This window comes from Tinamus guttatus, unplaced genomic scaffold, assembly GCF_059628265.1.
Source record: "Tinamus guttatus ecotype Peru unplaced genomic scaffold, ASM5962826v1 Tinamus_guttatus_pri_ptg000339l, whole genome shotgun sequence".
NCBI lineage: Eukaryota > Metazoa > Chordata > Aves > Tinamiformes > Tinamidae > Tinamus > Tinamus guttatus.
The window spans coordinates 326,281-337,630 of record NW_028288873.1 but is presented as its reverse complement, the minus strand read 5'-3'; the positions used below and the strand labels follow the sequence as shown (position 1 = coordinate 337,630).

Below are 11,350 nucleotides of genomic sequence, written 5' to 3'. Positions count from 1 at the left end.
GAGCAAAGCAGCGCATTGCAATTGCTAAAAATCTCTGTCGTGTTTGTGGTGAGATAAACAATCCACTGGTTTATTGAAAATGCCCCTAAGCCGGGTTCATTAGCGCACAGGGCCCCAGTTCAGCAATCCTGGGTGCAAGGGAAGCGACGGGGAGGAAGGAGGAGGCGCTGGATGCAGAGCGGCTCTGCCCGCTGTAACCCTGCAGCGGGGCGAGAGCTTCAGCTGGGGTAAATCACAGCAGCCCCGGCCTCCACGTGGCTGCGCCAATTTACGTCAGCTGAGGATCTGGCCCAGCTCCGTGAAAGTCACATCCAAAACCCCCCTGTTTTCCTGTCAGGGAAATGTCAACATTTACTTCTCAGCTTATCGCGCCGTGCGGAGGCTGAGCGAGCCTCTACCCCGCTCCGCGGGAAAGGGCAGGAGCACGGAGCGGCACCGCAGCGACAGCTCTGCCCCGGGGCCGCTTCCTGCTCTTTAGGGAAGCACGATTCCCCCAGCAGGGCTACTGGTTTTTACGGGCTTTGATTTGCAAAGCTGCCTTCTGATAAAGCTCTGTCCCCAAGGTGGAGGCATCTCCCCATCTCCATCTGCTCTTGGCTGGGGAAGAGGGGGGTGTCCGGGCAGATGCTCCAAAGCAGGGAACCCGGCTCCCCCCTGTGCCGCCCCTTGGACCCCCCAGAGCCCGGGCAGCCCCCCCATGCAGGGAGAAATCTGAGCCGGAGCCGGTGAGTGCTCCATGGAGGGAGGGAAGAGCGTGTGCCAGGCGCCGGAGCCAGCAGTTTCGTAAGGCGGGCCCGGCTCCGGCGCACACGCGCCAGCTCCGGCGCCAGGCCCGGCTTTCCACATGTTGGGAGCCGGCTGCAGTTGCCGGTGCAGTGAACGCTTCCATATGATTCCTCGTGGAGGCCTCAAAAGAACATCTGATCCCAGCAGAGGCTTCCAAGAACAGAGCAGCGAGTATAAAACCTTTAACCGAAACTCTCGGCACCACGGTATGTAACAGAAAAATATAAATAGGAGCTGTTGCCAAAATGCAACCCAGAAGCGGGAAAAAGTGAGGAATGGTCTCAGCAGGACAGGGGCAGCACCAGCCCCACAGTCCCAGCGTTCGTGTCCTCTACGGGCCTGGCAGAAGCTTTCTGACAAAGTCGATGACAAGGGACGCTGGCTGCACAGTGTCGTACTCCGCAAACAGGTGACAGAGGTTCTCCGAATCTGTTTGGCTTTTGGCCACAAACCCAAAGATTCTTTAAAAAATAAAGAGAAGAGAGAGTCTAGCTTAGCTTGCCCTCAGGAATCCAGAGGAATATGCTTGAACTAGCCCAGCCACGGAGCAGAATCCCAGCCCCGGCGCTGCCTTGGCCCGCTCCCCAATCACGTTTGCTTGGAAGGAAAACAATTGGGACAAGGATTTCTGGCAAGACCTCCCCAGCTGTGAAAAGTTTCTTGAACGTAAGGTAGAGCCAGATCTCGGCTCCCTTCCCGGGGCCAGAGCAAACAGGCAGCAGGTTATGGGATTCACACAGCGCCCGCGCGGTTCCCGCCGTCCCGCGCGCGGCTTACCTGGAGGCCCGGCAGTACTTCTGCCACCTGAAGGAAGAGCAGGGCAGGGTTAGCTCACAACAGTGACACTCATGCAACGAGCCGCAAAGTCAGGGCTTCTGCTCAGCCAAAACCCCACGGGTTCAGCCAGGGCGACAACGTGGGAGAAGGGGGCAGAGGTGGGTGCTCAGCCCAGGACCCCGTGGGCTCCGCGGGCTCAGCCTGGTGGGGACAGCACGAGGACCGGCACCGCTCACCAGCGCAAACCCCCCGGCTCCCCAACTCACTTTCTGTTCTCCGGATCCATCCCGCAGAACCTGATGGAAGCCAGGGGATAATGTCTCCTGAAAAACACCCTGTTGGGAAGCGGAGGAGAACGGCATTAGTGACGTGCTTGGCAAGGCCGGGGGACTCATGCCCTTTACTGTCAAAACAACAGGTCGAGTGACTTATGACATGGGTTTGTCCTAGCAGGCCACTTTTTTCTTGATAAGCTGCAAATCAGCAAGTTGGCAGAATAACGGGCAAGAAGGAAGCTGGGCTCATAGCTGAGGATTGAGGAACGAGCTGCAGCTTCACCAGGCCTTTAACATCCCTCCTGTTCCTTCCCGCCAGGAGCTTGTCCCATCGGAGCCCCGCATGCCCAGGGCCCTCCTTACTTCCTCTGGATGTCGGTGAGCGTGATTCCCTGCTCGGACGCCTTGAAGTGCACGAGGGTGGGTGTGGGCAGCGTCTCCAGCTCGAAGGTGCTCGACACGGCCTTCTGGATGGCCGGGGCCGCCGTGAGCGTCTCCACCGTCACCGAGTTGAGGTACAGGACGTTGCACACTGCAAGGACAGCACAGGGACAGCTCAGTGGCACGAGCACCGGGCACACGCACAACACCCTGCGTAAGAGCACCGGGTATCACCGTGCGGAGCTGGACACATTTCCGGAGGGTCAGATACAAACTAGAGCTTTAGTGACGCAGAAATACTTTACAAATTTATTTTGGTTTACTTTAATTCTCTGCACTAATTGTTTTAAAAGTCAAAGTTTTAATTTCCGGTTTCTGAATGTTGCATTTGGATTTTTTTTTGTTTGTTTATTACATATTTCCTTTAATGAAAAGCAGAAATGCCCCAAGCTGACTAACTGTTCAAGTCCAATCTAAAACATGACATTTCAGTCTGACTGCAATGTTTAAAGGACTGTTCTAGGTCAAACTAAACTTTGCAGCTTGCCAGCTTATTCCTCAGAATTTCCAGCAAAATTTAGCTGTTTTGGTTCCCACAACTACGCCGTGACCTGTCAGCGCTGCCTCCTCCCCATCACTCCGTTCTCACCTGGAGCTGCCTGGTGACTGGACACCAAGGTGCAGGAGGGAAGCAGAGACCTTCTCCCCTTCCTGCAATTCCTAAGCATCTCCCACAAGACCCCAGTGCAGGGCAGCTAAACCTCGCAGAGCTTTGGGGTCTTTTATGAGGCTTGGGAACTCCAGAACTCTCTTTTCAAGGCTGGAGCTCAAGTTTGGGACAATTCAGCTGTCGTTTGGGCAAAGGGCCCCAATCCTTTCTCACCAGCAGTTTTCTGCAGTAGAGACCCCGCGGATTCTGGAGCCCAGTCGGGGCTATTCTCCCCATCGGCAAGATCTGCAAAAGCAACGAAGAGCAGTGCTGGTGTCCACAGGGAAATTCCTTACGCAAGGGATAGGAGCACAACTCGCAGGCTGTTAGAGCAGTAATTCATTTAGTTCTCCATCCCCCTCTTCCGTGGCTCTCCTGGCTTGGTTTCTCTCCGATGTCCCTGCTCCTCCTCTCCCAGCAGCCTTCATCCCCGATGTTCCCACCTGGCCACGCTCCATCCCAGCGAAAGCAAACGGGGACCCCGGTTCCCTGCTCCGGCTGCAGCCGGAACAACCAGCCCTGCTTCCGTAGGGCTCCCGCGCGGCTCAGCCCCGTCCCCGCCGCTGGAGCAGGGAGACAGCTCCGAGTCCCTCTCCCGCCCGCGGCGCCGCGCCGGGCTCCTACCTCGGCCGGGGATGCGGAGGCGGCAGGGCAGCGCCAGCGCGGTCATGGCGTGCTGGTACACGAAGGCCGAGAGGCTCCCTGCAAGGCAGGAGCACGGGGTCGGTCCCAAACGTCGCGCTCGGAGCGGGGTGCGCGGAGCCGGGAGCCCCGCGCCCGCCAGCAGCTTCGGGAAGATGCTGGGGTTGCCTCGTCCTTACCGAAATACAGCTGCTCGCTGGCGCCCTTCAGGTGCACCCCTTTGGCGGAGGACTCGATGAGGAAGTGCCGGACCAGGTCACTGCTGTCATCGCCTTCAAGCCAGACAGGGGCAGCATCAGCACCCGCTCCGAGGCGGCTGTTTCACACCGGGGCTCCCGGGGCAGCCGTGGTGCGGGGCTCGCGGTGCGGGGATGAGATCCGCACACACGGATGCCTTTCCCAGCCTCTCCCGCATGCGGCTTTGCAGCTCATTGGAACCCAGCGCCGCTCAGCCCGTTCTGCTTCCCACCCCGGAGCAACCCGCCTCGGGAGCGAGCGCCTGTACCTGTCTGGCTGCCAGATGGAGGGACGGGGACCTTCATGGCCAGGCCAAAGGAGCCCCGGTACGACGTGCTGTCCCGCACAACGAACGTGCCCGGCTCCTTGTCCTTCAGCAGCTGGATCGCTGTTGGAGCACGGGCAGGGCATGAGCCAAGCAGCACGGGTGGGAGCTCCCTGCCCGCGCTCCCACCGGGAACCCTTCCTTGGCAGCAGGAAGGGGAAACCAGGGGAGGCTGCTGAGCCCTCACGTCCCCTGTGCAGGTACCGACCCCAGGGCTGCTCACCGAGGGGCTCAATGCAGCAACTGCATTTCCTATCTCAGGGGCCCCGGCTCTGCCCCTCGTGTCACCCGTGCCTGGGGGTCCAGGGACCTGGGCTCTGGGGCTGCAGAACGGAGCTGGCCCCTTTCAGAGCCCTGGTGAGCAGTGTCACTGCTACGGCAGTGGGCCAGACCATCCAGGACACGCAGGGGACATGGGGCCATGGCTCAGCTCACATCTCTCAGCCTTCTACCCTGCTTAGCGAGCAGCTCTGCCCATGCCCACCAGCCCCCAAGAAGTTTTTCATTGTCACCATCAAGGCACCCCAAGGCCACAGCACTGCTTGGAGCAGAGCTCACAACTGTAGAGGAGCAAATTCCACTCCGAGGAGCAGGCAGCATTCCCACCGATTTGCAGAGAGTGAGTTTAATATGAGATTATACCAGCAAGGACACTTGTGTTACCTTGTTCCCTGGTTATGCTTGGCTTGAACCAGTATTTCGATGTGTCCATCACAAACTTCATGGTTGGTTGCCCATCTCTGGGGGGACCTGCAAGAGACGCGACTCCTCGAAGCACAGCAAGGAACATGTCCCTCTGCGCGGGGACAGATGTCGGGCATCAGGGAGATAAACCACGAAGACCTTTGCAGCAGACACTGCTGAGGAGAACAGAGCCCCAACAAAGATGTTTCTCTTTCAAGCTGCCAAGGGTTGAAGTATTTTTTTTTCCAATCCTTTTGATCAGAGCTTCCTCCCTGCTACTCACAGTGATTCTTTTTGCACATAATTATCTTTCTTGGCTGCTGCGGCAGAGCTGGGGGGCAGCACACGAAGTGTCCCAGCAGCACCAGGCTGCCCAGCCCGCAGGAGACCAGCGGCCCATGGGGATTTTCACCAGCTGAGAATCTGACCCGCTACAGCCCTCCTCCTTTTTCCATGAGAATCCCAATTAATCCCTGAGCCCCAACCGCTGTCTCTGCTCATCTCCCCCAGCCAACAACAGCCCTGTTGTTCCCTCCAGTATGGGGGACCTTATAAAGCCTGGGAGTCTTTTGGTGCCTTCCAAGCCTCCCCGCGCACACATTTGAGTCCCCCCAGCAGTGTGACATGACAACATCGTGGTCCTTGTTCTCGGGGGCTACAAGCGAGTGCATCCGTTCCTCCCTCCGTGGGACCAGGCCACTTCTGCCTGTTGACCCTGCGCCCCAGGACCTTGGCGGGGGGACACCAGGGCTGGGAGGTGACTTACTGTCGGGGACGCAGGAGAGCAGCGGAGCGGAGAGCGCGTTGTTCAAGGCGCCGAGCCCCGGGCAGGGGCTGCAGCCGGGAGGAGGGCTCTGCTTCGCCGAGGCCGGAGGGCCCCCGGCCGCGTGTCCTCGCTCCAGGCAGCCGTTCACCAGCAGCACGGGGACGTCGGCTGCGGCGCCCAGGAGGGAAGGGGGGCAGCTGCTGGCCTGGCCCTTCTGGGCCGGCGGCGCGCTGGCTTTGGGGGAGCAGGTTGACCTGGGCTGCGGGGAGCCCGGCCCGAAGGCGTCTCCGGCGGGAGATCTGACGCTCGGGGAAGACGGGTAGGGGCTGCCGAGGGACCCCGCGGGGGACGGGCACTCGGCCGAGCGGCTGGCAGCACAGGGAGCATCCGAGTCATCGTTGGGGAGCGAGTGGGTGCTGCTGCAGGAAGACACAGGGTAACAGAGAGAAGAACTGGATGAGTTGTGTAGACTGCAGCACAGACCAGCCCAGGGCTACAAGGAGAGCTCAGCCCTGCTCCGACGGTGTCCATCCTAGGGCGTCCATCCTGTGCCCCCTTCATTCCCCATCCCTAGCGGAGACACGAGGCTGCGTTTACCTGCCGAGGATGTAGCTGGTGTCGGAGCCGGGGCTGTTGGAGAGCAGGGAGACGCCGCTGCTCCTCTGCTGCGCCCTCAGCACGTGCAGGGGCCTCAGCAGCGCGTCGCGGGGCACGCCAGGGCTGCAGGAGACGCCGTCCGGGATGGCGATGCTCTCCGAGCCCAGCGGGCTGCACAAGGCCACGCCGCTGCCGCGGAGCCCCCCTCGCTGGGGCAGGGGGCCGGGGTCCTGCGGGGAGCGGGAGAGCGGCGAGCCGGGCGAGCCCTGCAGCAGCTCCGCGCACTTGGCCCTGGCTGGCGTCATCTCGATGTACTTGAAGTCTGGAGGGAGAAAGAGGAGGCCGGAGTCGCTTGGGAGCTGCGTTCTGCAGGATACACAGGTCCTCTCCACGCTAATAGTTGGGGCCGCAGTGACAAGAACACAAGCACCGTGTGGGCGAGAGGGGCCCAGCCCAGTGTGGGGCTTTAGCTTAGCCCCCAAAAGGTCTGATTTCTCACCCGATATCAAGTCACAGTGACCCACCCCTGGCAGGCGCAGGAGGATGGGTTACCTACGGTCACATCTGCTCGGAAGCCCTGGCGAGCGCCGCGCGCCTGCCGGGACCTGCAGCGCACGGCGGGTGTTTCCTCCAGCAGCACCTGACTCAAGGGAAAAATATCTGGCTGCTCCCTCCAGGGCTGACATCAGGTTCAGAGGACGCCCGAGGCGGCCGCCGCTTCCCGGGGAAAGCGCGTGTCCCCGCGCACCGGCCAGAGCCGCCCGGGAAGGTGTCCCGGGCCCGGACCCTGCCCGCGGCCACGAGGAGCCGCGTGGGACAAGGGTGACCGCAGGGCGTCCGTGTCACCAGCGAGCACGGAGCAGCACGGGGCCGGCTCCCTCCCGCTCCCATCCGCAGCAAAACCATTTCCCAGGCAGTTCCTGTGTCCATGTCCTGCGGGTGGGATTGGCTCCGGCTTCCCTGCAAAGGGATTTTCACCCACCAGTTCCTTGAGCAAGGCCATAAATTCCCATTGAGCTCCAAGGTGCCTCTTAAGACAGAGACTCTCAGCTTTGATTTAAGGACTTGCAGCTATGGCAATTCACCTCCTCCCCAGGGAACTTTTCCAGCGGTTAATCACCTCCACTGCTTACACTGTCTACCTTAGTTCTAGTCTGAACTTGTCCAACTTTGTTTTCATCTCCTGGATCTTGCTTTGCCACGGAATTCACCACAGTTTCTTGCTCTTGTTCTAAAGTGTTTGTAGGAGAGATTTTTTTTTTCCTGCAGCAATTAAAGAACTCATCTTAAAAATCTTGAGCTTCTTTGCAGTTAGTTTTATATGCCTAAATCCTGCCCTAGAACCTAGTTGAAAATATCCAGCCTGGGGAGAGCAGCCTGCTGCGCCTTGCCAAGCTCTGCAATCACTGTTTACTGTAAGGAACAACCAGACCTCTGGGGCATAAGTTTGATGAGCAGGAAAAGCACAAGCCTGTACAAAGTTACTCTTTGAGCCGCTTCTCCAAGCCAGCCCAAGAGCAGGGCTGGATCGGCAGAGTTTGATGGGATCAGAGCTGCAAATGTCCCTGTCCCTCACCCCGTGTCCCCTCAAAGGCAGCAGCGGTTCCTGCAAGGCTCCGGGGAGGCTCGTGGCCCGCACCACTTGGGTATCCCCGTGCAAAGACCTCGTTACGAGGTTTTGGCCGATGCTTTTTGTCAGTCTCCCTCAAAAGGGGAGAAGGAAACTTGGCTTTTAATCATCCTTCATAGAAATAACTCAGAAGTGTCTGTGCATCGGGCTAACAAGGCTCTTTTGCCTCCGGTTTTGGAGTTTTTTGCTTATCAGATGTGGTTAAGCCTTAAATATTTGCTCAGGATCTTGGCAATTCTTTCAGCAGCAGAAGGAGTGGCAGAAGTCCCACAAAGGCCAAGTCCAACTCTCACGCAAGCTGAGAGGGCTGATCCTGTTCTCAAAGAACGATTAGGACCAGGGTAATTTGTCTTGTATAACTACGGCACCTCGTACGCAAACCCTCCCTCGATGGAAAACTTGAGGCCTCAGCATACTTTCCACTAGGCAAGAACAAGTCCACCTGGGTGCTCCTGGGGCACCATTCGTCTCCTACCAGCCTCCACAGCACCCCTGTTTTGAGGGAACTCCCCCCATCTGCAATTCCTGCACTTTCCTTTAAGGTAATTCACTAAAAGGCAATGGATTTGCAATCAAGATGGTGTTAGAGAGCAAATAATCATATGTACCTATAGATATATACAGGTACACACACACACACGCAAATTATCTACTTCTGTTTTCAGTTCTTCACAGGCTTGCACCTTCTCACCACAGGCAGAAAGGAGAGGCACAGAAATTATTCAGGAGGTGCAAGGGGGACCGTCCTTCCCTGCGCATCCAGGGGAGGAAATGGAGCCGATTTTCAGAACCACTTGCACCCTCGCTACCTCCTTGGGAGCACAACCTCCAAGCCCAACACCTGGAAGAGGCACTGGAACGCCTCTAAACTCACCCGAGGAGCAGGGAATTGGCCTTGCGCTTTGTTCCAGTGGTTTGTCTGCAAGGCCACCCCTGGGGTCCCCGAGGGGCTGGACGCACGCGTGCCGCTCGCCCCGGCGTGCCGCTCGCTCCGCTGCGCCCTCGTGCTCCTCAGCACCTGCCTCCCTGCTCACACAGCAGCTCCCTGCATCCCGGGATGCCGCTCAGGAGCTTTGGGACATGCTCAGTGTCCCCCTCTAGCTCCACACTCCTCTTGCAGGAGCTTTCACGAGGGCTCAGGGCAAGCAGAACTTGTTTCAGGCTTTCAATATCCCGTCATTTGACCCTGTTCTGAAACAGATTTTGGGGATGTTTTGCTATCTGAAGATGCAGACAAACAAAAGAGGTTTTCAGGAGCCCTAAGCCTGCATCCCTAGGCACATCAGAGGGATGTTCTGCACCAGGAGATGCGCTGGAGTCTGCTCTGTGCGACACGTGCCGGCCGGTAACGCTGCACGAGAGGGGCAGGCCAGGAAGGCTGGAGCAGCATCGGCACACGCAGCACAGCTCCAGATTGCAGGGACGGCAGCCAGCTGCTGCAGAGGGGGCACACGAGGTGCCCAGGCAGGGGACAGGGGCGGGTTTGCCCTGGTGACGCTCAGCACTGTGCGTGCCGGAGATGCTGCCGGAGGAGCGCGTGGGCCCTGCAAAAGGAATCTCCCTTGCAAAATCATTTCAATTGGAAGAGTTGAGTAAAGATGAGCACCTCAGCCCCAGGCTTTGGAAATCTGGCTTCGAATCCCTGTGCTTCCACAGGTCAAGCGTGACTCCGGGAAGGCCCCAGTGGCCTCTTGCAGAACTGGGGCTCTGCTGCGAGGTTAAATGCACTGCAGACATTGCACGCTGAGGTCAGCGCCTGTCTCTAGTCATTCATGGTAATAACCTGGATTAGGAGTTTTCAGTCTAGCTCCTCTTGGGAAACACTCTCTCCACACACAGGCAAACAAGTATCAGGCTGAAATAAGGGCTGTTCTCAGCGTTCCTTCCAGCTCCTGCTGAGCTAGCTGGACAGGAGACAACTCAAAGGTGATCAGAGCAGGGCCACCCAAGTACATGAGCCTGGACGCACAAACTACTCACCTGCCCCTTTGTGCCAAGCACTGATGTGACACAAGAGGGGAGAGCATCCCTCACGAGACATCAGCTCCCTTTACAAAAACGGGATGCCAGCAAGGCCCCATTTCCAGGTCTTCCCCAGGACACAGGAACTCACTTTGTACATACCAGGCTGTGGCACGGACAGCATCACTCCTTGGACTGAGATAAATTGTCTTTACCATGAGCTAAGTTGGCTCTGCTACATGAGGACTTTTTTTTTTGTCTCACCTGTTGCCTCTGCATCTTGTTTCTTGGTCGCAGCAAGGTCACGCTGAGGAGCAGCTCGGGGAGCATCCTTGACCGGCGCGCACGCGAGCGGCTGGAAGGTTGGATCGATTTCCAGGATCAGCTGGTTGAGGCTTTCTATCGATATATCCAAGGTAGGAGACATCAGGGGAGCATCAGTATCCTCGCTGGCGTCCCCCTCCTTCGCTCGACTAGGGACATGGGCTCTCTCCAAAGAGGCGTCCTGCTGCCCGTTCCCCTGCGCGCGGGCGGCCGCGTGCTCGCAGGCAGGCTGGCTCCCGGCCCGGGCTCCGTTGGGAAGCAGAGGGACCGGCTCGGCCCAGCCGTCCGCGGAGTAGTAGGCGAAGGGGGCGTGCAGGGCCGCGCAGCCCGCGCAGCCCGCGGCGCGCAGCCGCTTGCCCTCCTCCTGCGACGCCACGCACACGCTCTGCCCGACCCGCAGCACGTGGCTCGGGATGACCTGCGACATGTTCTCCTTTCTGCTTTGACAGCTTAGAGTCCAAAGGAAACCTCCTCTGCTCCGTCTTCAGGATACGTTGGCCACGCGCCTTCCACTCCCAGGGACCTCAGGCCCTTTCTTCAATCCAGCAGCTCAAATAGAAGAATCTAAGGAATGCAGAGAGGGGAACGGTTAGAGAGGCAGCTCCGACTGCTGCAGAGAGTCTGCAAGGAAAGGGGTTTGGAGTGCAAGCCTAGAACCCAGCTCGTAAGGAAAGGAGCCGTTCTGGAGTTTCTTTTCCACTCAATTCCAGCCCTCTGCTCCCAGTGTCACTGAGCATTTGGCAAGCACGAGGAGGTTTAATCCTCAACAGGCTGCAAAGATTTTTCCATATCCTGTGCGGATCCCTAGGTGTAATGCATGCAAACAGTGGGCTGCACTTAATAAAACATTTGTCCCTTCCTGCAGCAGCCTGGAATGAGTGGCTCCTTTCCTCGGCTATCGCAGATTGATTAAGCATCGAGTCAGCGGATTAGGATGGAGACACCGAGGGCGGGCGCCTGCGTCACGTCTGCGCCGTGGTGACTAACGAGCGCTGCCACGGGCTGCCGGCCCCTCCGCGGTTATACAACCTGCACGGACCTGTCCGCTGCCCAAGCAGAGGGACACTGGGGACACGGGGACACTGGGAGAGGAGGGATCGCTCTGCACGTGGTCCCACACGCGGCTCCGCAACATTCCCGGGATGCGGAACGGGCTCAGAGCAGGTCCCGCTCTCCCAGCGTGACTGCGGCATGGGCAGAAGTGCAGCGGAACGCGAGATACGGACGGAGCCTTTCTTAAATAAAGGCGGCAGAA

General features: G+C 58.6%; 1 protein-coding gene across 1 annotated transcript; it reads right to left on the bottom strand.

Moving 5' to 3' along the window:
* Positions 1-937: 937 nt before the first annotated feature.
* Positions 938-10,522, bottom strand: TNS4 (tensin 4). Its single transcript, XM_088529699.1, has 12 exons — positions 10,036-10,522; positions 6,180-6,501; positions 5,583-6,001; positions 4,796-4,882; positions 4,076-4,195; positions 3,750-3,842; positions 3,553-3,630; positions 3,103-3,174; positions 2,202-2,370; positions 1,830-1,898; positions 1,564-1,590; positions 938-1,247 (listed from the first exon to the last, which is right to left on the bottom strand). Exons 1-12 carry the CDS (start codon positions 10,520-10,522, stop codon positions 1,118-1,120), a joined length of 2,073 nt encoding a protein of 690 aa, XP_088385825.1. The 3' UTR covers positions 938-1,117.
* Positions 10,523-11,350: the final 828 nt, after the last annotated feature.

What these genes read in the sequence shown, in the direction of transcription:
- TNS4 (XM_088529699.1), bottom strand. Translation starts at nt 10,522, where the DNA reads ATGTCGCAGGTCATCCCGAGCCACGTGCTGCGGGTCGGGCAGAGCGTG. An exon ending in ACCAGCTACATCCTCGGCAG is followed by an intron (nt 6,002 to 6,179) that starts GTAAACGCAGCC and finishes GTCTTCCTGCAG; the next exon opens with CAGCACCCACTCGCTCCCCA. An exon ending in CAGCGAGCAGCTGTATTTCG is followed by an intron (nt 3,631 to 3,749) that starts GTAAGGACGAGG and finishes CCTGCCTTGCAG; the next exon opens with GGAGCCTCTCGGCCTTCGTG.